This window comes from Dipodomys ordii, unplaced genomic scaffold, assembly GCF_000151885.1.
Source record: "Dipodomys ordii isolate 6190 unplaced genomic scaffold, Dord_2.0 Scaffold43, whole genome shotgun sequence".
Classification (NCBI taxonomy): Eukaryota; Metazoa; Chordata; class Mammalia; order Rodentia; family Heteromyidae; genus Dipodomys; species Dipodomys ordii.
Genome location: NW_012267259.1, coordinates 15,836,372 through 15,864,095, shown reverse-complemented (window position 1 = coordinate 15,864,095; position 27,724 = coordinate 15,836,372). Strand labels below are relative to the sequence as shown.

At 37.8% G+C, this 27,724-nt stretch overlaps 1 protein-coding gene across 1 annotated transcript in view; it reads left to right on the top strand.

Moving 5' to 3' along the window:
- Window positions 1–27,724, top strand: part of Rttn (rotatin) — a 117,041-nt gene that overhangs the window by 25,244 nt on the left and 64,073 nt on the right. The window contains exons 11-26 of the mRNA XM_013019030.1: window positions 476–646; window positions 5,304–5,516; window positions 6,564–6,676; window positions 8,509–8,635; window positions 10,569–10,694; window positions 11,150–11,266; window positions 11,986–12,125; window positions 13,844–14,015; window positions 17,009–17,108; window positions 18,586–18,674; window positions 19,036–19,153; window positions 19,527–19,623; window positions 20,224–20,292; window positions 21,506–21,694; window positions 22,517–22,756; window positions 25,960–26,104. Coding sequence (XP_012874484.1) covers window positions 476–646; window positions 5,304–5,516; window positions 6,564–6,676; window positions 8,509–8,635; window positions 10,569–10,694; window positions 11,150–11,266; window positions 11,986–12,125; window positions 13,844–14,015; window positions 17,009–17,108; window positions 18,586–18,674; window positions 19,036–19,153; window positions 19,527–19,623; window positions 20,224–20,292; window positions 21,506–21,694; window positions 22,517–22,756; window positions 25,960–26,104 — 2,226 coding nt within the window. The remainder of the gene's footprint in view (window positions 1–475; window positions 647–5,303; window positions 5,517–6,563; window positions 6,677–8,508; window positions 8,636–10,568; window positions 10,695–11,149; window positions 11,267–11,985; window positions 12,126–13,843; window positions 14,016–17,008; window positions 17,109–18,585; window positions 18,675–19,035; window positions 19,154–19,526; window positions 19,624–20,223; window positions 20,293–21,505; window positions 21,695–22,516; window positions 22,757–25,959; window positions 26,105–27,724) is intronic.

The following is a 27,724-nucleotide window of genomic DNA, read 5'->3' as shown; positions in this document are numbered from 1 at the left end:
TTCCTTCCTTCCTTCCTTCCTTCCTTCCTTCCTTCTTTCCTTCCTTCCTTCCTTCCTTCCTTCCTTCCCTTTTTTTCTTCCTTCCTCTACTGGAGCATAAACTCAGGCCTTGGATGCTGTTCTTTAGCTTTTTTGCTCAAGGTTGGCACTCTCTCATTTGGACTTTTTGGTGGTTAATTAGAGATAAGGGTCTCATGGACTTTACTGCTTGGTTTATCTTTATATCATGATCCTCAGATTTCAGCCTCCTGAGTAGCTGGAATTACAGGCATGAGTGACCACTGCCTGGCTCTTTTGTACTTTTTATTTTCTCAGCTAATACTTGTGATTCTGATTGAGAAGAATATTTTATTTTACTACTTATTTGCTATTTGATTGTAATATTGTAATTGTTTTCCGTGACACTGCGCATGGTACACTGGCTCCTATGTTTGATTGCTCTCCTCCATTGTGTGCTGTTTATAAATGTTTTCAGAAAGAGAAACTGCTCATGGTGTTGGAGTCCCTGGGAGATACCCTGTGTTACCGTAAGAGCAGTGCTGGCTCAGAACAAACGGAGGCCATGCAGGTGCATCACAGGATGACCTTCGTCAGTGTTGGGCTCTTTGTAGTTCGTCTGTTGCAAATACTTCTCCCGGTGGAAAAGGTAAGGCAGGTAAAACTGTGTACCTGTGTGTACTTAATATTGCAAGTATCTGCTCTGTTGTAAACGTCTTCTGATCATTTTGTGGTACAAGGATATTCTGTTTGGGATTACTTTTGGAGATACTGGGGCTTAACTTCAGGACTTCATGCCTACAACACAAGCTCTCTATCACTGGGGTCACATTTCCAGCTGGACTGTTTTAAAAATGAGTATGTGATTTTAAGAGAAATGTAGAAGCTGAGATTTTGACAAATCCTTGGATAAAAAGGCAGTTATGTTTATTGCACACATTTTACTGTTAGCTTCTACATTTTGCTTTTTTAGTCTTTAACTTGTTTGGTTAATGAATATCTAACTGATTCCCTCTAGTGAGCGAGTAGTATTAGATAATGGACATAAAACTGACTACATCAAAAGTAGTCTCACAGAACTTAGTTTTTTATACAGGATGAGATTACTGTTGTCTACTGTGTACATGTACATACTTTCATTTGGATCACATGGAAAGCAGGGGTTATGTCTTCTATTCAAATAACTAGTATTATAGGCCTTTCTCTGTTCATTCTATACAAATAACTACTACTGTAGGCCTTTTTAGATACTTGAGTTATATTTGTAGAGCACACACTCCTACATGTAACCTACAATATGTATATCTACAATATAATTTATTATTATTATTACTTTATTTTATTTTTTGGTTGTGGGGCCTGAACTCTGGGCCTGGGCACTGTCTCTCAGCTCTTCAGCTCAAGGCTAGTGCTCTACCACTTGAGCGACAGTGCCACTTCTGGCTTTTTCTGCTTATGTGGTGCTGAGGAATCGAACCCAGGGCCTCATGTATGCAAGGCAAACACTCTACCACTGAGCTACCTTCTCACCCCTGTTAAAGGACTTTTTAAAATTAACTTTAAGTAGTTGTACAGACATTTTTTATATAAGTAGAAGCACATTGATCACTGTTGCCCCTTTTATCATTTCTTCCCAAGATACAATTAGTTACTAATATGTTAATACATTATTACAGGCATAATTAAAATATTAGTTACTTAATTTGTTAATCATTTTATTAAAAATGTGAAGAAAACAAGTAGTGCATAGAAATGATAACTGTGAGCTTATTTGGGGAAGATGATTATAAAGAAGCACTTTTAGAAAACTTGAAACAGTAGAAAGTGCCAGAGCTAATTTCTTTCCTATCTTGCTGCTCACAATGGCTGAAATTGTGCTGTAGGTCATGTAAATTTTCAGATGTTTTTAATAATACTCTTTCAGAAACATTAACTCTACAAAGGCTTATTAGGTTAATTTTGTTTGTTATATTGTAATGTATGTTCAGAAATGTATAGTCCAGATTTTTTAAACCATTTTTTTAGAACCAGAAGTAGATTACCATCAGTAAAAGGCCTTTTCCCATCCATCACCCTCCTTCCTTCTACAAATTTAACTTTAGAAATGACTTTGGTCACTATGGATTAATTTGACTGTTTTGAACTTAGTTTAAGTGAAATTATTAAGTATGCCCTCAATGTTATTTTTCCTTGAGATTAATCACTGGTTGCTTATAGCAGTAATTTGCTAACTTTTTCCCCCCAAAATTCTGTTCAGTTGTATGTTAAAGATTATTATTATTTATTTTTTTTGGTTGTGGGTCTTGAACTCTGGGCCTGGGCGCTTTCCCTCAGCTCTTCAGCTCAAAGCTAGCGCTCTACCACTTGAGCCACAGCACCACTTCTGGTTTTTTGGAGGTTAATTGGAGATAAGAGTCTCACAGACTTTCTTGCCTGAGCTGGCTTTGAACCGTGATCCTCAGTTTTCAGCCTCCTGAGTAGCTAGGTATGAGCCACCGGCACCAGGCTAAAGATTATATTTATAGGTATAAATATTTCTTTTGCCAGGCAGTGGTGGCTCATTCCTCGCTACTCAGGAGGCTGAGATCTGAGGATTGCAGTTTGAAACCAGGTGGAGCTAGAAAGTCTCTGAGTTCTTATCTGGAGTTATCCACTAAAAAAGCCAGAAGCAGAACTGTGCCTCAAGTAGTAGAGTGCTAACCTTGAACAAAATGAAACTCAGGGACAGTGCTCAGGGCCTTGAGTTCAAACCCCAGGATTGGCGCGCGTGAGTGCACATGCGCACGCGTGCGCGCACACACACACACACACACACTTTAAATTTTACTGGTTGTGTTTTTAAATGTCAAGTTATGCCTCTGAATTTGCATGTTTCTGGTAAATGTATCAACTGATTAAAGTACAGATATTTGTAGTGTACTTACTGCTAAAGGGAAAGTGTGGTGTACCTAAGTGGAGATATAGGAGAAATTAGTGGAGAGCATTTGTTATGCCTTCTATGCCCTTAGGTATTAACTATTTGCAGTTTTCTTGCCTAGATTTCTGAGGAGCAGCATGTCTAAATTCTCTTTTCTTGTACCTAGTATGCAATATACTGCCATTTGGGAATGCAAGAATAAAACTTTAAAGTTTAATTATAGTATTTTGGCAAATAATTGTGGAAACCAAATTTTTTATCGTTTTGCTTTTATTCATTATTTTTCTGAAGTTATTTACTATTCTGTGCAAGGCATAAACATTTAAAAAATGGAAGATTCTAGGCAGGTATGGTTAGAGTTGATCTTACAGTGTGGGTATATTTCTTTATATAATGATAAACAACTAGAATAATGAAGTTAATTAAGTATCCCAAATGATCACTATCTCATGGTTGAAGTATTGGTGAAAAACTTTTATGTCCTATTAATTATATCATGTAGTTTACTACTGTTTTGTCATTTTTCATTGTGGGCTTATTTGGGCAGAGGTCAATTAGGATAGAAATAGTTTTATTTAAAATGAAATGAAACGGAAGTGCCCTTCTATTGCTTTTGCTGCTTTAGTTTACGTAATTGTAAGCTTTTGCTGCCCTCTGCCTGTGACTAACCCTCCGGCAATGTCTTGCCTTCCAAGTGGTATGGGGTTTTTTGTTTTTGTTTTTGTTTTTTGAGTTACTACTTATTAAACATGTAACTTGAATGTTGCAAAGTGAACATAACTCTGTGTGATTCCCAGAATTTGACAAAATTCGAAGGTCTATTTAAAAGTTATTTGTTGCTATAAAATTATTTGGTAGTATACCATTGTATAGGTTAAAAGGTTAATAATTTTGTGGAAAATATTTTCACTGTATTAACAAATTGGGTAAAGTAAATAAAAGTAATTTCATTTGGGGGAAAGATGTGTAAAAAAGATTTAGAAGTATTATCCATGGGCTGGAGTTAGGATCACAGGGCTTTCTGTTACCTTTCTCAGCCAAGCTGTGAGGGCCAGGAACAGCTTACATCACCAACCCTGGGATTTTTCAGAGAGGCCTGTGGGGTCGGATGAATGTTGGCTGATGAAATGAGTCACAGAAAGACATAAATATCTCCTCAAGATCTTGTTAATTACATTATATACATTCTGATTAATTAGATTAGGATAGGGCTAATGTCTGTGTTTCTAACAAACTTAGATTATGCTATGGCTGTTAAAATTGGCTAGATGTAGCCAAGTGCTGGTGGCTCAGGGCTGTAATCCTAGCTACTTGAGGCTGAGATCTTAGCAACTTTATTTAATTTAGGGACATGGCTGTGTATTATTGCTCTTAATACCAGACTTTTAGTCAGCCATTCATGAAAAATCATGACCAAATGGTTTTCAGTGAAGACATTTCAGCTGTAATGCTGACTTCATCATTTTCTTGTCTCTGGACATTGACTCATATCCATCTCATTTCTTGAGATAAGCTGAGAATCTTAGCACAAATGTAGAATCATTAAAAAGTAGTTATTGCCCTGGGATTCAATCCCCAGTACTGGAAGAAATGGTTAGTTTTTTGTTGTTGTTGGTGGTGGTATTGTTTGAAATCTGCTGATCTAGGCTACAACATTATCAGATGTAATAGTGATATTTTTCTGGGAGTATTCTGGAGGTATTTAAAGCATTATAATGAATTTCCTTTCTCCTCTAGACAGCTAAGTCAAGAATCCATTTCTGCTCATATTTAGTTATATTGGACTTGACTGGTATTCCTACATTTAATATGTGTCTAGAATGTCCTGTGTTATGTGTCCATTTATGGGCAAGGGGCTGTTCTTGTTCTTGGACTGCCTTGGGTAATGGTAGAGATTTTTGTACACATGTGCAAGTATTCTGATGAGACATTTGGGACAGAAAACAGTTCCTGTGGACAAAGACACAGAGGTGGAAGGTGTGTAGAATATAAAACCTTCTCTTAGCTGGCCACTGGTGACTAACCCTTGTAATCCTAGCCACTCAGGAGGCTGAGATCTGAGGATTGCGGGTCAAAGCCAGCACAGGCAGGAAAGTCCATGAGACTCTTATCTCCAATAAAAAAAACAACAGAAAACTGGAAGTGGCGCTGTGGCTCAAGTGGTAGAGTGCTCGCCTTGAGCTGAAGAGCTGAGGGACAGCGCCCAGGCCCAGAGTTCAAGCCCCACGAGGAACAAAAAACCAAAAAATAAAAACCTTCTCTTTAAAAAACAGATTTAGTGATAGATAATTATTTAAAAGAAAGGTGGGCTTGATTAAGATATGATAGCATTTCATCTTGTTCTAAAATAAATATTGTAAAATAAAAATGTGCTTTTTCATTTTTTAAGGCGAGCGAGTTTTTACCAGAGCCCATGTCAGCAGCATTATTTCTCCTTTGCTTGGACATGCCAGTGGCTTTGGAATATCCAAATAGTCATGATTCTGCGGTGGCCTATTTGGAACAGCTGAATCCTGAAAATTACAGTGTTTATAAACGAACTGCGGAGGCTGTGTATTCCATTGAATGTACCTGTAACTTCCTATCTGATATCGAGAAGGAGGTAAATTATTTTACTAGTATTAAATCCTGCTGATGGAATACTTAGAAAATTACACCTGTTTCAGATTGATAGATGTACAGCAAATGAATTGCTAGAGTTGTGATGCATTATTATTGGATGGTCCTATTAACCAGATTAAAGGACAAATATGATTTGTATAAAAGCAAATCAAAGACTTTAGATTATGTCGGATATATGTTTATAATATAAGTGGTTTAAAAAAGTAGTGTTGTCAGTGTCTTAACACTAATTGTGAGTGCAGATGAATTGATACACTATGTATGAACTGAGTAGGAGGGCTGTTTTATTGCTTTTAGTGTTTTGTTTATTTCATGGGCAGTTACGGCGTTCACATAAAGAAATCTGATTTCTTTGTGTTTTAGATGAGGTAATGAACTGTTGCTTGGAAGGTAGTAGGATGTCTTTAGATACATTGTTAGAGCAGTAATGATGTATTCCTATTTATTCTTTTAAAACATACTATTAGGTCACTGTTTGTCCTAATGAAAGGGTTCGTGGGTCCTAAAAAGCTAGTGAGATTACTAAAGAACTAGTAGAAAATTCTAGCTTTTTTTTTTTTTGGACTTATCCAGTGGAATCTCTGAACTTCGTATTTAGAACTTTCTTAATATGGTGTCTTCTTTCTCCTTTTGTCACATCTTGTTGCCACTGACTCTTCTTTTTCTTCTACATACAATTTTCAATTGTGTCTTTAAGAGAGATTATTTCTGTGGCATTCTGCATAGTTCTGGAGCCTCTGTGTTCCTCAGACGTGCTCAGATGTCAGAGCAGTGTTTGCCATAAGAAGGGAAGCAGGGCCACAAGCCGAGAGCCGTGTGCTCTGCAGAGTTAAACAGTACTGAGTGTCAGCTGGCATTTTGCTAGGGATTTCCCCCATATTCTTCCCGCTCAGCTGACTTCTTAGATTGCTTGTTCAGAAAATGGACTTACGTGAACAATCCAAAGGTCTCTTAAGCTGCTTAGTTGATTGTAGAGAATTTTATTATACTTGAACTTGACATTTACTATCTTTTTTCCTCTTTTTAGGGAGAGAAGAACTTCTTAGAATTAGTGGAGCTGGCAGACCAAGCCCTGCGCACCTTTTCCTACCATCAGCATTTCTCCCTAATAAAGGAAATCATCTCCATTTGTTCAAAGATGTAATACTTCCCTCCCTCTTCCTTCTCTCTCCTTCTTTGTCGTTCTTTCTTACAGGGTCGTATTGTTTAGTTCTACTGGCCTAAAAACATTGTGTGGCCCAGGCCAGCCTTGAAGTTCAGTTTTCTGGCTCCCAGATACTGACAGTATAGGCATGGACTACTGTGTCCTGCACATTTTTTTCTTATTAGCATTATATTACTCTAGGAGAGTGCATGTGTGTGCATGTAAACTTAGAAATAAGATATAACTGTAATCTTTACTATAATGCCATAATTGAAATTCTTTTCATATCTTGTTTGACTTTGAGATTTACACGTATAGCCACATTAGGAAAGTGAACTGTTTTACTTAAGAGAAAACTTTAACAGTGTTCTGACTACCCAGGCACTGGTGGCTCACGCCTGTAATCCTAGCTACTCAGGAAGATGAGATTGAGGATTGCGGTTTAAAGCCAGCCTTGGCAGCAAAGTCCACGAGACTCTTATCTCCAGTTAACTACCAGAAGACTGGAAGTGGCACTGTGGCTCAAGTGGTAGGGTGCTTTCCAGGCCCAGAGTTCAAGCCCCATGATTGACAAAAAAAAGTGTTGTGACTATAATCAACATGAGTAATTCTAATTCTTGTATTTTTATACTTCTGTTTTTGGTATCTATGCTGATCAGCTATTCAAGAGTATTTAACATAAAATTTCATTTCTTAATTTTTTTAATTTTTAATTTTTATTTATTTTTTGGGCTTGAATTCTGGGGCCTGGGCATTGTCCCTGAGCATTTCAGCTCAAGGCAAGCACTATACCACTTGAGCCACAGAATCACTTCTGGTTTTCTGGTGGGTAATTGGAGATAAGAATCTTATGGACTTTCCTGCCTGGGCTGGCTTTGAACTGTAATCCTCAGATCTCAGCCTCCTGAGTAGCCACTAGCATTAATGTAAGAATTTTTTTTTTTAGTCCGGTCGTGGGGCCTGAACTCTGGGCCTGGGCGCTGTCCCTCAGCTCTTCAGCTCAAGGCTAGGACTCTACCACTTGAGCCACAGCGCCACTTCTGGCTTTTTTCTTTCTGCTTATGTGGTGCTGAGGAATCGAACCCAGGGCCTCGAGCATGCAAGGCAAGCGCTCTACCACTGAGCTACCTTCCCAGCCCCAGTGTAAGAAATTTTTAAGTAATAGTTTACACTTAATGTTCCTTTTATACATTGTATATCATTTTCTGAAATGGAATTTTGGGAAAGAACTATATATTTGTTAATTTATTTTGAGGATGTTAGAACAGATTCTCATTTAGAGATTACTATCTTCATTGCTTTTTAAAAATTCTTACTACACCTTTATACAACTGTTCTCTTATTTACACAATATTAAAAGACAATTCTTCATTGTTTTTCAGTGGATAAATTTCATGATGTCATAAGCATTAAATATAGATTTTTTTTAAAGGTTAAGTTTCTTTTTTTCTTCTTTCCCCTTCCCTCTAACCTAACCCTCCCCTAACCCCTTCCTACCTCTTCTCCCTCTCTCCTCTCTCTTTCCTTCTTTCTCTCTCTTTCTTCCTCCCTCTCCCCCTTCTCTCTCCCTCTCTCCTCCCTCCCTTCTTCCTTCCTTGCCTCCATCCTCCCTTCTTTCTTTCTTTCTTGCTTCCTTCTTCCATCCTTCCTTCCTTAACTCTTTAAGAGGAACATTTTCTGCCTTGAAACAAGTAAATATTCAGGTAAATTATGGCTAGTTTGATTAGTTAAGACCCCAGTCAGAGGAATTGGAGTTGAAGAAATCTCTTCCAGTATTCTTTGTTGTTTCATTTACTCTCTTCCTTGTGCCTGATTTCCATTCCACCAGCTCCAGGTCTGCCCAAGCCAGTCCCCTGCTCCAAGGAGAAAGTCAGAAGGTGCTGCTCCAGATGTTGGCCCACCCAGTGCCACGCGTGAAAGTGGAAGCCTACCACTGCTGCCTGGAGGTTGTGAAGGTGGGCCTTGCTTTTCTAATTATACTTCCAGAGTTAAATTACTTGACTTTGCGTGTGACCTGCTTAGGACTATATTCCTTAAAGACAGATAGCAATTATTAGTCAATTCTGAGAAATTTGCACTACTGAACTTCTTTAACTTAGTGAGTCTACCAATTTAACTGTTTTCTTATAAATTCACTCTGGGTATGACATGTATTTGCTTTTTGTAATTTTTTTTACTTATGATGTTTTACTTCTTCTAGAAGAAGCTTCCTTTCTTTCTTTCCCTTCCTCTTTCCAGGACAAAGTATATGTGTTAACTAGTGTATATAATGTTGTAGAGAAAATAAGGCTATGAGGGAGTATAGACTAGATAAGGAGGGAAAAAGGGAGGCAGAAGAAACAGGTGAAAAAGTTCCTGCTTTTCAGATTTAAATGTATTGTGTGTGGTTTCAGAACTAAAAGTAGGTCTGTGGTTTTGGAGCATATTGAGAGTACAATGATACCAGATTGAATTGAACAGGTAGACAATAGGTGCTGCTCATATTTTTTTAACCACTGTATGTACAGCTTTGAATTTTATTCTAAATGTAGTGAAACACTATCAACGATTTTTAAGCGAAAGTTGGCTTGATCTACCTTTCTTAGAAGATCAATGTCTGGAGCTGGACCCTAGTGGGTCATACCTATAATCCAAGCTACTTAGGAGGCTGAGATCTGAAGACTGAGATTCCAGGCTAGCTCAGACATGGAAGTCTATGAGACTCGTAACTGCAGTTAAACAGCAAAAAGCTGGACATGGAACTTATTTAATTTACCTTATGTATTTTTTTTTTTTTTGGGTCCGGTCGTGGGGCCTGAACTCTGGGCCTGGGCGCTAGCGCTCTACCACTTGAGCCACAGTGCCACTTCTGGCTTTTTTTCATTTTGCTTATGTGGTGCTGAGGAATCGAACCCAGGGCCTCGGGCATGCAAGACAAGCGTTCCACCACTGAGCCACCTTCCCAGCCCCTACCTTATGTATTTTTAAGCAGAATCATAATATGTAGTCTAAATTGTCCTTGAGCTATGTGCAGCTCTGACTGGCCTTCAGCTCATTATTATAGTCTAAGCTTGCTTCAGTCCACAATCTTGCCTCGGCTTCTAGGATTATGCTGCTGCCCACCCATCTGGCTATGGATGATTTTGTTTTTGCTGGTCCTAAGTCTGGCTGGGTCTGGGCTCTGTCCCTGAGATCTTCAGCTCAAGGGTAGCGCTCTACCACTTGAGCCACAGCACCACCTCCAGTTTTCTGGTGGTTCATTGGAGAGAAGAGTCTCATGGCCTTTTCTGCCAGGGCTGGCTTTGAACTGTTATCCTCAGATTTCAGCATCCTGAGTAGCAAGGATTGACAGGCGTGAGCCACTGGCACCAGGCCTTGTTTTTCTTTTTCAATAAGATGCAAACATTTTAAGATACGTTTATAATTTTCTCTATTGCCTTTATGTCTGTTAACTTTAAGAGATGATGGATGCTCCACAGTTAGGTTATTTAATTTATAGACTCTGCTTATTTACAGACTCTATATATCTTTTTTTTTTTTTTTTTGGTCTGTTGTGGGGCCTGAATTCTGGACCTGGGCTCTGTACCTCAGCTCTTCAGCTGTAGACTAGCGTTCTACCACTTGAGCCTCAGCCCCACTTCCAGCTTTTTCTGCTTATGTGGTGCTGAGGAATCGAACCCAGGGCCTCATGCATGCAAGGCAAGCACTCTACCACTGAGCCACCTTCCCAGCCCCAGAGTCTATATATCTTAAACAGACTTAAACAATGATAGAGAATCTTGTTTTACCTTGTATTAATTTTAAAAAGTTTTAGGGGAGTAAAATTGGAAGTGAATTTGAAACAGGAGAAAGAATTTTTTTTGAAAAATAACATTACTAATTAAAAAAAACAAACTTGTTATTTTACAGGAATGCTTAGGTGTCCATAATGTCACTAAACCTGTGTCTTCGCTTTGTAGTGGAATTCATTTTCTACTTCATCCCAAAGTTCTGTATGAAATCTCTGCATTTGGTATTCAAGAACCCAAAAATGAGGTATGATGTGTTAAAAGTAAGTGTAAAGTACTAGTCAACAAATCAAGAAAACATTCTAATAAGATGGGTCTCATGATGGAGACTGAAAGGAACTGGACTTCGCTACATTTTAGTTGTGATGTTATTTATGTAAACATGTTAAAGAAATGTAGAATCAAAGTAAAGAACAAACTTGATCTTGAAGAGTCAGGACAAACAGTTTGCTTGTGGTTATCATGCAGATGGAAAGAACTATAAGATAGTGGTAGTAAACAGTTATTTCAAAATTTTGTTTATAAAAGGCTGAAAAGCAGAAATCCCTGAGGAAGAGAGCTGCATGAGAACAGAATGTCAGATGACCCTATGGAAATAGGAACATTTAAGAGGGAGAGTTTGCTGGGCACCTTCTGGACCGTAGCGGTTACAGTGTGGAATGTCTTCTTTCACTGGCTCATTGTGTCTGTGTTGTTGAGCAGGTGAATGCAGCGGCCAAGGCCATTCTCTTGTATCTGCTTCAGGGTCGATTGATGATGACAGCACCGACCTGGAACAAGTTCATCGAGTCTCTCTGTCCTGTCATTCCAGTTCTGCAGGTGTGCTGTGCTCTGTACCTTTTATAATACCATTTATCATTGGCTGAATGTGAGTGATTTGAAGGCATGCAGACTGCAGAGCTGTCATGTGGATAAGTGAACAGGAAGTGAGTGACTGGCTTTGGCAGAAGGTTAAACAAGGATAGATGTCCGTGTGTTGCCTCGTGCCGGTACTTACCTTATAGAAACGTTTTTGAGGCAAAGCTAACAGTACTTTTAAAGCAGACATTATATAACTCACTTGTTGTATGAATTCTATTGGTGTATATTTGTAATTTGGATGTGATGTCTTGAGGGAGTTCAGATTCTCTCCCCTGAATGGAGCAGTGGAGGTAGGTAGGATATGCTGGTGTGAGTGCGCATTGTCCTAAGCACAGTCTTCATTTAGGATGGCCCAAGCCTTGATCTGGTGGTTTTTTATTGGAGATAAGAGTCTCATGGACTTTCCTGCCCGTACTGGCTTTGAACCACGATCCTCAGATCTCAGCCTCCTGAGTAGCTAGGATTATAGACATGAGCCACCAGCTCCTGGCTCTTTTTTCTTTTTTAGTATAGTTTTATAAATGTTCCTTACTTGTGCAGGTTATTTTTAAATGTGACTATTTTATTCAATTGAATTGAAAGAACATTACAAGTTGGAGGACAGTCCAAACAGTTATTACTGTCAACCTTGAAGTAAAAGTGAATGATAATCTTACTCTTAAAAATACAATTATTAGGGCTATGCCGACCCAGAAGATCCCTTGGGTAACTGCATCCTCCTTCTAAGCAAAGCAAGTTCTGAGGCGGGAGAAGGGATCCTCCCCCACATCACCAGGCTGAGGTCCGTGTTGCGACTTCTATTGGTGAAAAAGCCATCGTGAGTACAACAACCTTTTATATATAAAAGGTTCAATAGAAACATTCTAAGCAAGTGTAGTTCTGCTACAAAGTGGAACGATAAAGTTTAGAGGAAGATAATTTTCCTTATTGGAGAGAGGAGACCAGTGAGGGAAACAAAGCAGATGTTGTCATGCAACAGTTCATTGATGTGATAGCTAGTTGTTGCACGCTACAACAGTCTTGTCAAGTACTGTCCTTAGTCCTGACCACTAGTGCTGTAGGCAAGTTGGAGAACCATGGAGATGGGAAATTAAAAAATAATAGTGTATTCTTGTACTTTTTAGAAATTGTTGGTTTCCTGGAGTGATCTTTTCTAAGCATCTGTTCTGAAAATTGTTTTTCATGAAAAGCATATTGGGTTAATTCCCTCATAAAGCAGAGACTTTCATCTCATTTCATTCATTTTGTTACTTGGGAAGCCATGGAGGGTCCTGACCAGGACCTGCACCACGTTAGTGCAGGTACCATATTAACTGAGAGTGGAAGCAGAAGTTATTATTTTCTTTCCTGCTGCCAGGAAAGAAGATGCAACATGCATCTTCTTTGTGGCTGTTTTTAGCTGACAGCAGCTAGTTTCTTCATTGAGAAGGAAAAGAAATTTGGAGTCAGGATGAGCTATGATGGAGAAGAGTCCATCAAAAAGGCTAGTAAGAACAGACAGACACTTTTTTTGACAATAGATAATTTCTTTCCTCCAAATATTATATCAGGACAGTATAGAATGTATTCATAGACAGGTGACCAGACTGACAAGTAAGGAAATTGCTAGAAATAAACAGAAACATTAAGAGAACAGAAGAGGAAAATCAAGAAAAGAGACCCTGGAACGGTTGGTAGCATAGAGAGTGAAGTAGAGTGGCTGCTTCCACACAGTCCCGTGCTGGCCAGGCAGTAGGTTCAAATCAGCCCCAGTTCAGTGATTTGACACAATAGAAATGTATTTCTTGTTCACTTACTGGGTCCCAGGTTCCCCAGGTAGGCAATGGCATGTTTTAATCGGGACAGTACTTAAGATGCAGCAGTTTGTATAAAAATGTTCCCCATTTGCTGGTAGTGAGAGCCTGCCAGAGCAGTAGTAGATTCATGGTGGCCATGCAATCCATCTGTGACTTCTGTCAACTTGATAATTTTGTTTTTCTGCTTTGTTATTTAGTACTGTGCTCTTCTTAAACTTTTCTTGGAAGTAGCTCACCTACCAATTTAACTGATTTTAATAATAATCTATTCTAGTTAAATTATTTGATGGGAATTTTTGTAAATTAGAGGAATTTATTTGATTCCTAATATAAGATTTTTTCCCTCCATTGTAGCGATATATGTTAGATATTAGTCAATTAATTAGTATAATTAATCAAACCCATAGGTTTGGCTTATTATTTGGACTCTGGTCAGAGGTCCCTGATACTTTTTGTGGTTACTACGTATCACTAGATTTGAAGGCCAGAGTTAATAGATTTATATGCAGTTTGATGTTGATTGTGCTGTTCGGTCTCAACAAGATTATCAGTTGTAATTATTCTTTGTTTTTTATGTTTATTTTGTAAATATTAAATTATTTTAGTTATATGTGAACATTAAAAAGAAAACAATATTAGTAAGAGCATATGTAATATTGATATAAAATAGTTCTTAGTGACAGGCCTTTATAATTGCTGAGTATAATATGAAATGTTGACCTAAATGTTTGTGTTGTAGGGTTCGCTCACTAGCACTGAAGCTAATAGCATTTCATCTCACAAGTGAAGAAGGGGCTGATACAAAGCGCCCCTTAATAGATGCCAGAGTTCTCGCCAGAGTTACTAATTTATTTATTGTGAAAAAACCTATTGAACTCAAATTAGATGATGGAAGAGACCTGGTCATTAAGGTGACTAAAACTTTTGGACTTCTTACTCTGTGGTTTTTTGATTCATTTGTGTATCATATATTTTATGGTACAATTTTTAGGTTGCATATGCTTGAGGGAGGAAGAGAAGTATGGTGATTCGAGGCTAGTTTAAAATTATGTTCTAGAGTCATTTGGCTTCTGGACACATTTGTTTATTGAGTAGATATTTCTTCACTGTCTTTTGTTTGCTAGGAATTATGTCTCTTTTCATTTAGCAATGTGAATTACTTTGGGTCGTGTCTTAAATAGAGCGTAAAGCAAATGGAGAAAAAAGAAAAGAAAAAATTTAATTACTTTTAAGGTATCTCTGACATAAAGTTGAAATTCTTCTTATATTGGGATTGTCTATACTAGCAAAAAAAAGTTCTTATGACAAAATTTCAACTTCCACATTATGCAAGAAAAAAAAATAAAGGCAGCTGTGGTAGCATCTGCCTGTAATTCCTGCACTCAAGAAGATGAAGCAAGAAGATCTCAAGTATGAGGGCAGCATAGGCCACAGATTCAGTTTGAAGTCGTCCTGGACTATAGCATGACCCAGTCTCAGAAACAAAAAAAACAAAAACTAAACAGGAAAAAAAATTGGGTACATAAAGACAGCTCCCTAAAATTTTACATTGGTTTTGAGATTTTTTTTCTGTTGATCTTTTTTATATTTATGTAGAGTTTTTATTTACTTTCCTCTCTGAAACATGCAAAGTTTCTCATATTTAATGGAACTTAACATGACCAACTTCTACAAAAACTGGTAGTTTTGTGTAGCAGCTTCACTTGATGGAGCAACAGCATGAATATATGTTTAGATGGTAAAATCAAGTGACAAATATAGGATGAGTGTGAAAAAGTATCACACTTCTGGCTTACTGGGAAGCATAATGGTTGTGAGAGTCATACTCTGTGTGGGAAGTGTGGTCCCCAGCACAGCGCTGGCAGACACTGTGGGGACCGCCATTTTGCTCATGCGTTCAGATGCTGCTCATTCAGTCACTGGAAGCAAACTGGAACTCACTCATTGATCAACAAGCAGGTAAGTCTAGTGAGCTGAGAGGAGAGCATTCTTGTTTCACAACTACTCGTACAATGCAGTTAATGATGTATTGTTATTAACAGCAGAGATTTTATGCTCCAAAAGAGAGAAAATGATCCAGCAAAATACTTCTATTTAATTTCCTCTTAACAGATGAAGTAAATTTAAGCAAGAATTGGCTTGTTTGGGGTTATTTCCTCATCAAATTGCTGTTGTAAATTCACTGGAGAATTATGCATTTTGTTTAACATTTAAATATACCAAACATTTTCGAGATAATGAATGGTGTTCAGTTTCCTTATAGTAAATAAGTATGCCTAGCCAAAAACACTCCTCTAAATTACATATAAAGAAGAAAGTACAAGAAACGATATCTCTCAGCTTTTTAATAGCCCTTGTTGTTAATCAAGCATTTTCTGTACTACTATGTACTCCAGTTCTGAAAGCATTTACTTCGTACGCTTGACGAAGTGTACGTGTGCTGCTGTCAGTCCCTTCCACGTGGGAACACTAGATTCTTTGACGCATTCATTGACTGTGGAGTTTCTCGGTCTTCTTTACGTTTTGAGTTTGTTCTGTTTTACACATCGGACGGAATCACCTGTTTCTTGAGTTCACAAGTGTTCATCTTCATGCCTTTTAAGAACCCCATGTGCTTCGTGGCCTCGGCAGGGCAGAGCTTGTCAGCCCTGCCTGCAGCTGACATCCTTCCCCACCTGGAACTGGGGCATTGTGGTGGGCAGGACACCGGGGGCTCAGTAAGGTCATGACAGGCCAGAATCCACCAGCTGCCCAGCCGCCCAGCCGCCCAGCTTCTGCTTTCCTCCCTTATCTGGTGATGGATCTTTTTTTCTTTTCAAAATCTTTGGCTTCTGACATACCATATATACCTGCAGAAGTTGAGCATCCATGCCCATTTTTGACCACGACTGTCTACCCACATCATATCAAAGTGATACCAATTCTACACAATAACCCGTCAGTTAACTTCCCAGACTCATTCCTGAGACAGCTTCTTATTTCATCTTTAAATCCACGTCAGTGTTTACATTTGGATGAATTCAGCAGGGATAGTGCTATAGAATCTCATGTAATAAGGGTTTCTTTTTTGTTTTGTAGAGACAAGGTCTTGTTATATAGCCTAAGCTGGTCTTCAATTGGAGGTCTTCTTGCTTCTATCCTGAGTGCTGTGATTACTAGCTGACACCACTATACCCAACTTCTAATAGTTTTTCCTTGGGTGAACATTATCACTTTGGAGCTCTAGGTTTAGGGCTACGTAACAGTCACAGGAGGATTGGAGAGGCATCTTTTGCCATTCATACAAACTCAGCTGGGGATTCACTGGGTACTGAGCCACTATGAGGTCCTCTTTTACCCTGTGTGTAGTTTGGAGAAGGAAAGAAGGGAATTTTTGGAACTTTTTAAAGCACATGGTCTAGAAAATAATTGTAAGTAGGAGAAACAAGGGATTTTAATTTTTTCATTTTGCAGTCTTGAATTCTGTCTCCTATGAAGTGAGCCAGTACCTGCCCATGACTCTCACTTCATTGTTTTTGTCTGTACCAGGGTCTCTTAAGGAAGAGAGCTGTGGGGTTTCCAGATAGTGGCTTCCTGAAACAGGGAAATCTTTTGAGTCTTAGGTCTGAGTGGGTTCTTCTCAGTAGCGTGGTACAACCTGTAGAGATGTTAGGGAATCTGCATGTTTTCTGTGCAGTTCATAAGGTGGCTAATGGATGGATGGGTTATGAAACACTTTCTAGCAGAAATACATATTGAGAAGAGAGGCTTACTAGACATGCTGGTCCTTTGTTTTAGGTTCTGAACTCTTTAGTGCATCAGCTTTGCAAATTTATATGTACATATTAGCAACTTAAGTACAATTATTTTTTATTGAAGATTTGGAAGCAAGCAAATGTGCTTATTTATTTATTTTGGTTTGTAGTTGGAGACTGTTGAAAAGGTATATGAAATCTTCACCTCAGATGACGTTGACCTGGTTTTGAGACGGTCAGCTGCAGAGCAGCTAGTAGTAATCATGCAAGGTAATGTCTGAGATTGCTGTGCACAGTAGTGTTAGGAGTTGGCTGACTGTGGTTTATGGACTAGAATCCACACTGTGGCCTGCTTTTATCTTTTCTACGAGTTCCTCCCTCAGTTAACCTGGTATGTGATTTTTTTTTTAACTTGTACATCTTCCTCAGAGAAAATAAAACAACACGTTTGTGGGGAGATAAGGTAAAGACAATGCACAGGAGTTGCACATTTTCCCTAGGGATACTTTTTTAAACAACTAGCCAAGTATACTGTTTACTGTATTTGCTCTTTCTCTATTTCATAGGCTTCCATTCTTTTGGTTTGTATTTTTTTTTCTGTTTTTGAAATATGTTAATGTTTTGTAAGAATAGATAACTTTGTGTCTATAAAAATAATTTTATGACTGACATTCCTTATCCTCACAGCATATTTGTGTTTTTTTTTTAAAGCTTAATTTTTTGGATTGACATATATATAATCTAGTTAAATTGGTTAAAGATTTGAGTAGACATTTCTGAAAAGAAGACACATAGGTAGCCAGAGATACGTGGGAAAATACCCAGCAACACTAACCCCAGTGACATATTGCCTCATTCTACTTAGAATGGCTGTTATCAAAAAGAAAAAAATACTGGAGCCCAGCACCAGTGGCTCATGCCTGTAATCCTAGCTACTAAGAGACTGGATTTGAGAATCCCAGTTTGATGTCAGTCTGGGCTAGAAAGTCCTTGAGACTCCAATAAACCACCAAAAAAGCTGGAAATGGAGGTCTGGGTCAAGTGGTAGAGCTTTGAGTGAAAAAAGCTCAGTGGAAGTAGTAGGCCCTAGTTCAAGTGCCAGGACTGACACAAGCAAAGAAAAGAAAGAAGAGAAAAAAAGAAGTGAAGCTGAGGGCTGGTGGCTCACACTTGTAATCCTAGCTACTGAGGAGGCTGAAACCTGAGGATCAGGGTTCAAAGCCAGCCCAGTCAGGAAAGTCTATGAGACTCTTATCTTCAATTAAGCACCAGAACACTGCAAGTGGCATTGTGGCTCAAGTGGTAGAGTGCTCACCTTTAGTTCAAGAGCTCAGGGACAGTACCCAGGCCCAGAGTTCAAGCCCCACAACTGACCAGAAAAAAAAAAAGGTGAAGATTCTTAGCCTAAAAAAGGCTAAGGGAATTTCTTTTAAACAACAGTCTTTCAATATGCTAACCTTTCAGAAATATAACATTATTGTAGCATGTACTAACTATATGGATAAGTAAGAAGAACTTTAAAAAAGTAGCAATTAAAGGTAGTTACATTAATAGCTACTACTAGTAAACTATTAACATGTGCGTTTGTGTCACATAAATACTCATAGTTTTACTTTTGACACATTTCAACTGAAGATGTAATTTTTTAATAGTTTAAAATTTGTGCAGATACTTGTCCTATATATTTCAAAATGGGTTTTTAAAACTGCAAAAAAAATCCTTTAACTTTTAATTTTTTTGTCTGTAGATATTAAAATGCATGCTGTGGTGAAAAAGTTATGCTTAATTGACAAAATAATCGGCTATTTGAATAAATGTGTGAGTCAAGATGGCAAGGTAAGACTAATGTCTAGACATTTTGATCATTATTAGTTCCGAATTTAATTTAGCTGAATTTGGATGAATACTTGGTCTTCATTGTATGATAAATCCTAAGTAATCTCTGTTAACTAATTTTTTTTATTTACAAAAGGAGGTTTCTACAGAGGAAACTAATCTCAAAATTTCAATAAGACACATAAATTAGTACAAGTATATATAAAACTATTTTTAGTTAAAATTCTTTCCTAATGTTTATTTGATTTTAGTTTCACATCATTTTGATATCAGAGCCATAAGATCTAATAAGATACTATTGCAGTCTATTTTGTACTGCCTAGAGTTAGGGTAAAAAAAATTGTGTTTTGCCTCCTGCCAGGCTACAGAGTGCTTGGTGAAGCCATGTGTCACCCTCCTGAGGAAGCTTCTCTGTGCTGACCCTGTCATGCGTGCATCGCTGTCGCACCAGTCTTCACTCTTGTGCCTGTTACTCAGAGGTGAATAAAACAAGTGCTTTTAATGTGGCATCTGTCCATGAGTACACGACATTTATTTCCTGCTTAATTTGTACAACAGTGAAGTTTCTTACTGACAGTGCTGCCCAACAAATGAAGACAGAACAAAAGCCTTGTAACGGAAAGCTAGTAGTGCTTTTGTAGGAGTTTCCCTCAAACCCTCTTGCATTCTCTGGGAGCTTTCTAGAAATGCACTTTTTCAAGCTTTATCTTTCATACACTTAATGGAATGTGTTCTGTTTTTACATCTCCTGCATTTCTTGGTGGGTGTTCTGAATTAACTCTGTAAAGTTGAGCTTCATTCCTTCCAGCAGTAAAAATATTTTAGGAAGTTATGCTCTTTTTATTTTTTAAGTTTCCTTGATATTTCATGAAGACTGTACCATAGTGACTGAAGTTGGAGCATTGTTTTGTCTTCTGTTATTTGATGAAGTATCAAGCATGGATATGTGGTGAGATATAAGGAGTTATATACTTTTCATGCTTAATTATTTATTTAAGGTCTCTAGTGCAACCTGAGGAGAGTATATAGAAGTTTTTACCTTAGTAAGTCTGTCTGTGCTAGACACACGTGCTATCACTTTTGGTTTAGGCAATATTAAGATGTCTATTGGTTTAAAAGTCATTCTGAAATTTTATTTGTGAGCACTACTAAGTATAAAGTTTAAGAACTACTGCAGTGATTTTTGTCTTTAAGATATTTAGTATATACCTTTATCTTGGTGCTTTGTTTTCTGTAATGCTTTATTTTATTTTTTTAAAGGAGAAGATGTTTAGGGTGGTGCTGTCTGATTAGCACTGATCCCGACAACACATCAGTGGACAGCAAGATACAGGGTTTATCTGCTGGTACAACCATCATAGCGAGTAAACCATTTGTTATATGGGATGTGAACAGAAAGCGTAATTTATCCTCAATATAGATAGTAGAAAACATGTAACTATGTAGAATGTAGATCCAATCATAATCTTATATTTGTTTTTAGTGAAAGAAATAAGGGTTGTATTAGACAAAATGTTGATTTACTTAGTTGTTTGCTTTTATGAAATAGGTCTGTTAATCCTTCCAGTGAACCTTCTTCACCATCCGTCTTCAGTTTGCCCGTTTCAGTTTTTAGGAGGTAAGGGATTTATGTCTCTGACCTTTTCTTTTTTCTTTTTTGCTGGTCCTGGGGCTTGAGCTCTTGGCCTAGGCTCTGTCCCTGAGCATCTTTTGCTCAAGGCTAGCACTCTACCACTTGAGCCAACAGTGCGTCCAGCTTTTTCTGAGTAATTTATTGGAGATAAGAGTCTCACGGACTTTCCTGGCTGGTCTGGCTTCAAACTGCAATACTCAGATCTCAGCCTTCTCAGTAGCTAGGATTACAGGAGTGATCTACCAGCATAAGACTTGTCTCTGATTTTCTTAAAGAATAACTTACCGAGAAATTGCAATATAATTTGTCACCATTTTTGTGTTTAAATCAAATAATATGTACTTTCATGTTTCCTTCATACTTCAGAGCTTTCTAATTTCATCTCTGTATCTTCAACTCTTTATTTTGATATTGTTCAAATTTGTAGCAAAGTTGAAAGAACTGTACAGGGACCACCTCTATACCCTCAGCCTTGAGTGCTAACTTACGGGTTTTATTGCTTTTTCCTAATAAATATTTCTGTATATATTTACTTCCCCTCTTCAGCCACATGAAAATGAATTGTAGACTTTTTCTTTTAAACTTTTTCAAAATGCAGTTCCAGTCATGGTCGTCCCATACATTCAGCTTTATGTTTTTTAGTCTTTTGAAAAAGTACATTGCTTTTCTTTTATTGATAACATACATGAAGAGGATGTAAATCATAAAAAATACAGTCCAAGCTGGGCACCGGTGACTTACGCCTGTAATCCTAGCTACTCTGGAGGTTGAGATCTGAGGATCGCAGTGAGACTCTTTATCTCCAATAAACCACTCAGAAAACCTGAAGTGGCACTGCATCTCAAGTGGTAGAGTGCTCGCCTTGAGCTGAAGAGCTGAGGGACAGTGCTCAGGCCCAGAGTTCAAGCCCCATGACCGACATTATTTTTCCAAAAGAAACACACACATAGGGCTAGCAGATTAAGATAGTAGACTATTACTTCTGACCAGAAAGCCCTTTCACATTTCCTCACTTCCTCCTAACATCCCTAAATACCTGGTTTTAATTTCCATTACGGTGGATGAGTTTTACTGGTTTTTGAACCTTATCAAGAATGCAATATTAGATTTGGCTTCTTTTGTTCAACTTGGAGGAATTCCTTATCTGAAGCAGTAGTGAGCTGGTTCTTTACTGCTGACATTGTGGCATTTTCCCTAGGTATCATCTGCCAATACATGTAAATGGCCACCATGTTGTGAGTCCTTACTCAATAGTTTTGCCATTAACTGCTGATTGCTTGGCCTTGAAGCCGGTGTCCGACATGCTGAGAATGGCTTGGAACCTGTCCTGGTACCATGGGAGTGATAATCTACTGAAACAAATAAACTCTGAAACTAAAATCCAAAAGTAAGCTGTTACATGTGGAAAAAAATCACAATTAATTCAATTTTGCTCTTTCTTTAGTTGAAGTAATTTTTACAGAAGGTATTATCTTTTTTTTTTAATTATGAAAATACTGTACAGAGGGGTTACAGTTACAATTACAGAGGGGCAAGGTAATGGTACATTTCTTATCAAGCATTGTTGCCTCCTTTGTTTCCCCTTCCCTCCCTTCCCATCCCCCTTCCCCCAAAAGTTGTAAAGTTTGTTTTTCGACATAATGTCTTATACAGCTCATTGTTGCAGTGGGAGAAGGTATTATCTTTTGAATCAAGTTTTAACTGAAGATCATAATTTTTACTTTGTTTTAAAGATTTCTTGTGTCTGTATGAAAAAAGCTATTATGCCAGGAAATTGAAAGACAAAAAGATTGTATGTTGTACAGTTTTAAACATTATATAAAATTTGTTTTGTTAATTGATAAAAATCATTTTGAAAAGAGCTCTAGAACAGTGTAAAGCTCAATAAGTGTATGTGCTAATGGTTTCACTCTTTAATGTCTCAATTCCAAATCTGCTTTGTCTGAATAAAATCAGTTTACATGCCAATATGAACATTTCAGTCGCTCATCATAACCTACAACGTTGACATTTATACCAGGGGTACCAGCTTTCTTTTGGCTATAAATCAACCTTTAATTAGAAGAAGATGAAGATAGAACAGGATTTTGGGGATAGAGTTTAGAATAGAAATGATTGTGAGCTTTCATTTGTATGTTGCTCTTTGTTCTTTGTTTCATTCTTTGCTCCTTGTTTCATTTGTATGTTGTTCTTTGTTCTTTTTGCCTAGGTTTGTAGATACACTACTGCTGTCCCCAGAGGACATCCTCACGCTGAAGGCCACACACATGGCTAGTGGGCTGCAGGACTGCCTTCAGTCCATTGTTCAGGCTGTGGCCCACAGGGATGTGAGGGCTGCTGTCACCAGGATGGGTTTTTATCTTCTGAATGACAAACTGTCTTTAAAGAGCGCCGCTGGCCCATGTGGAGTTACCTTAAAGTCCTTGTCCTGGCACACAGTGCTAAACAGGTCAGTGGATGCTCAAGGCTGAACATTTCAAAGTCTTGGATTGAATTGGATTTGGGCTCATCGCCAAACCTTTGAAGATAAGAGTGTGGGTTCTTGTGGTTGCTATCATGAGAGAAATACTTTTTATAGTAAGAAAAACTCCAGGATTTTTTTTTTACTATCAATAATAATAGCAAAAGAAAACTAATTTAGTGTATTTTTTGAAAAAAAAAAGATTATCTTTATTATCCTGGCTTAGAGAGATTTTTCTCACAAAAGTAAGTAATTGGGATGAGGTGTGGATGAAGGACATGGTTTATTCCTGTCCATATTATAAATGAGTTGAGACATGTGTGGATTGATAAATAGGCTTGACACACCTGCCTTAGGCTGTTTTGTTTTCACTTTTCTTTGTTTTGTTCTCAAGTAAATTATCTGGTTTTTCTTGTTATTCTGAATCTCATGAAGTTGATTGCTGTGTGGAGGTCCTTTAATAGTAATTGGACAGACTCTAGTTGAAAATTTAGCACAATTAACTGGTAGCAGATGGTCACACTTGAAACAAGACTGATAAGCAATAACTCCAAGCAGCTTTTCCTTTCAGTCTTCAGGTGACTAGTGCAAAACATTTAACTTTCTCATTAAGCATTGATTATTCAATTTTCATATGTTAGGTTCCATGAGTTTCCAAAACATGAACTCCTTCCTTTGGCTTCCCTCTGACAGTAGGGTGTGTAATTAGGCCTTTCCAGTGCTCTGAGCCAGCCAGAAGCTGATGGCTGAGTTTTCAGGATTTTTGAAAAGTGATTGTTAAAAGCATCTGTCTTCAGAAATTATGTAAACTTATTTACAATTAAGTTATATGAAAAGTAAAATTTGTCACTGTGAAAAAGTCATCACATTCTAGCTGTTTCACAACATTTTACTATTACACATGCTTTCGGAGTTACTTGTAGCTGCTACATTGTTTGTGGAAATACCATCTCACTGTGTGGTGCGCGTCTTCCTTACTCACGTTGCACTGTGATGAGAAATCGCCCTTGTAGGAGTATCTAGGCCATGGAAACTGGCAAACCCAGTACATCAGCTCCCTCTCCCATCATTGCTGCCCACGACAGCATGCGTGTAAACTTTATAGGCCTAATAAATATGATATCTTTCTGTTTGCAACAATGAAATTTGAAGACAAAACCCAATAATGTATTTTTCTATTTTTGGATTTATAGTGTGAATTCATTTGTAATTTTTCCTGGTGTGAGTGGGAACCACAGAAATGTGTGCAGCGCCACAGTGAGGCAAAGGTTCTCAGTGTGGCTCAGTGGGAGCCCAAGGGTAGTTCAGATGGTACTGTAACGGTGACCGTACATGAACAGACTCGTTACTAACTTTGCTTTCTTAAACTATTCAGTGTGAGCCTTGCTTACCCAGGATTCACATTACGTTGTGTATTCTAAGCCATGTAGCTGTAGTTTAGTGTGGGAGGTTATGCGTTGATTGTATGTGAAATGCTGTGTCAGTTTTGTTACCAGTGAGGGGTTTGGGATCAAATTCATCATGGATACTGATATCCTGGAGTAGCTGCACTTTTTCTCTTTTATGTGGTTCCTGGTTGACTTGCTGGAGCACAGACACTGTAATCTTCATTTGTCTACTCTTCTCCACTTGACCCCACTCCTCTTCTTGCATGTGTGCCTTTCCTGGTGCTTTTGTTGTTGTTATTGTTGTTGGACTTTAACCTAGTCTTTCTAAAAAATTATACTATTTCAGCTCTCTGGAGTCTATCACATGTCAGTTAATTCATCTGTGACCACTTGTATGCTACCCAATGTGTTTACTTACAGATGTTGTTTTATCTTTTAAGTAGCCATACGAAGGAGTTGCCATTCAACAAAGTAGTTTATAAATGCACTGCATCTTGGTCAACATCACCCCTTCCATCATTCTCCCCATCCCTCTCAGCCCACCCCTTCTCTAAATTTGCTTAAGTTGTAGAATATGCATTGAATTGCATCACTACTTTCCCCCTTCCTTTCTTCATTCATCCACCCCCTCACTTTATAGTAGCTGATTCCTGGTGTTTATTTTGTTGGAGTTAACCTTTCTAAGTATAACATCATTTGAGTTCTCCCCTGAATCTACCATATTTCAGTTAATACACTAGGGTAAATTGTATCCAACTTCAAAGTTTATATCTTTATCTATGAATTCTAGCTTCCACATGTAAGAGAAAACAAACATCCTTCATCTCTCGGGGGTTGTGTTGTCTTGCTTCACTTTACATGATTTTTTGTTTTTGTTTTGTTTTTTCTTCAGTTCTTTTTTTTTAATTGTGAAAATACCTTATAGAAGGGTTACAATTATCTGGGCATGATAATGAGTACATGTTGCCTCCTCCTTTGTTTCCCCTTCCCATCCCTTCCCATCTCCCACACTCCCTCCTACCCCCCACCCCCACCCCAGCCAAAGTTGTAAAGTTCATTTTTTGACATTGTTGCAATGTATCCCTAGTTAAAAGATTTGTCTTTTTCCCTTCCCCTCCACAAATTGTACCAACATCAAATACAGTGAAAGCAGGGGTTATACCGTGGGGGAGGAACATACAAAGCAACAAAGAAATCATCTTATAAATATGTTAGAAACAATCACAAGGAAGAAAAAAACATTTGAATACTTATCTTGGGGTTCACTTCACCTAACATCACTTCACTTTACATGATTTTTTTAAGGTCCTTCCATTTCTTTGCAGGTAATTAATACCATTCTTTCTAATGAATACCTCTGTTTTTGGATCCATTTGTCCATTGACGGTCATCTCGACTGACCCATACCTTGGCTATGGAAAACATGGTTGTACTGCTAGCATAGTTGACATTTTGACATTTTTCTCCTTATCTTATTATATCCTTTTCTTCCTAACTGGTCAGATACTTAATGCCTGTCATTTTGGTATTCCTTCAATACTGTTTGTAAATTTGGTGTTCTTTTCACTGTCATTTTTCACTTCGGGACTGTTTTTCCCCCTCAATGTTACTTATCCTTATATTTTTCCTACTACCTGCTCAGGTAGTTGAAGTTCTCTCCTTTTTTGCATTTTCATTGCATCTCAGATACTGTTTCATAAAATAGTGTGTTCAGGAGATGTGTTGAATTGCATGTATCCAATGAGCAGTGATGACGTATAGTTTAAAGATCTAGAAACTACAATTACTGTCTTGTTCCTATAGGTTTTTACAAGTGCTTCCTGCTTGCATAGAAGATGAGAAACTGCTAATAGATATCATACATTTTCTAAATAAGTTAATAAAAGTACAAAGAAAAAATCCATCAGTAGAACTTCTAAACTGGATTCTAGAATTACTCCTTAGACATGTAAGTATTGTTAAAGAATTTTAATATTTTGATTTGAGAGCAATTTATTTATAGGAATGATTTATATTGTGGAAAAAAGTATTTTGTATAGCCTGTTCTCAGTGACGTAGTTCTTGCCTTGTAATTAGCAAATGGCTTGTAGCAACCTGGCCTTCCTGATAGAGTGAGTATGTTTGTTAAAATGCAGTCCTACAGAGAAAGTGGCACATTCAGTCTTGGTGTCATTATAACATAATCTGCCTGTATGAGTTTTCTGCTACAACTGTAGTCTTAACTGGAAACCTGCCAGGGCTTCACAGGGAATGTGGGGAGGAAGCAGAGGGATATCATAAAGGCAAGATTAGAAAGAATGGACAAAACAATTCTCAGGCTTTGAAAACAGATTAGTGGAGTATTTGCCTTGTAAAGCCCCCCTTTTACTTAAATTTTATTTTGTTTTATTTTTGAATTATCATACATTATAAACACAAAGATAATTCACTGTAAAGATTCTGTACATATGTACATTGTATTTTGAACATGTTCACCCATTATGTTCTAACAATATTTTTTGAACAGTAGTAGGTTTCAGTATGCTGTTTAGCTCAGTGTGTGTGTGTTGATCCACTTCATTCCTCAGTATTCTTTTTTATACCTTCCTCCACTGATTCCTCACCTGATGATCTAGCTTTTACATTTATGTTCCTTTAGTATTATTTTTTCATATTTATTTACTTTTGCCAACATCAGGGGTTGAACTCTGGACCTTGTGCTTTCTTGGCTTGCTTGCTTGACTGGCTCTATACTGCTTGATCCATGCCTGTTTTTTTGCTGGTTATTTTGGAGCTGCACTCTTCTGTATTTTCTGCCTGGACTGGCTTTTAACTAGGATCCACTAGCTCTCAGCATCCTACGAAGCTAAGATTACAGGTATGAGCTACTGGCAGCTGGCCTGAATTGAGGTCTTTTCATGTTTTTTAGTTAGAGAAATAGAATAGATTTTCCACAGTCCTGGTGCTACTAGTAGCAGTACTTACCTAAACAAGTTGGTTTGGGTATTGTGCCTGCTTAGTTATGTGTATTGGCAGGGAAAATTTTTGCAGGGAAATTTTTTTTTTAATTTTTATTTTTTTTATTGTGAAAATACTGTACAGAGGGGTTACAATTACATGGGCAAGATAGTGAATACATTTCTTATCAAGCATTATAGCCTCCTCCTTTGTTTACCCTTCCCATCCCTTCCCATCCTCCCTCCCCCCACCCCCGTCCCCAAGTTGTAAAGTTCGTTTTCGACATGACAACTTGTACTTCTCATTGTTGCAACAGGTACACCTGTATCCTTATTTAAACGACTTGGTTTTCCCCTTCCCCTCCACAAATTATACCGACATCAAATACAGTGAAAGCAGGGGTTATATTGTGAGGGAGGGACATACAAAGCAACAAAGAAATAAACTTATAATTGCGTTAGAAACAAATGCATGAAAGAAAAAAAAACATTTAAAATACATATCTGAGGGTTCATTTTCCCAACATCATCTTATCTGACCTTTTCTGCTTGACTCAGACATATACTAGATATTGCAAATAAGGGAAATCATGGAACCTATGTTTCTTTGGGCTTGGCTTACTTCACTTAAT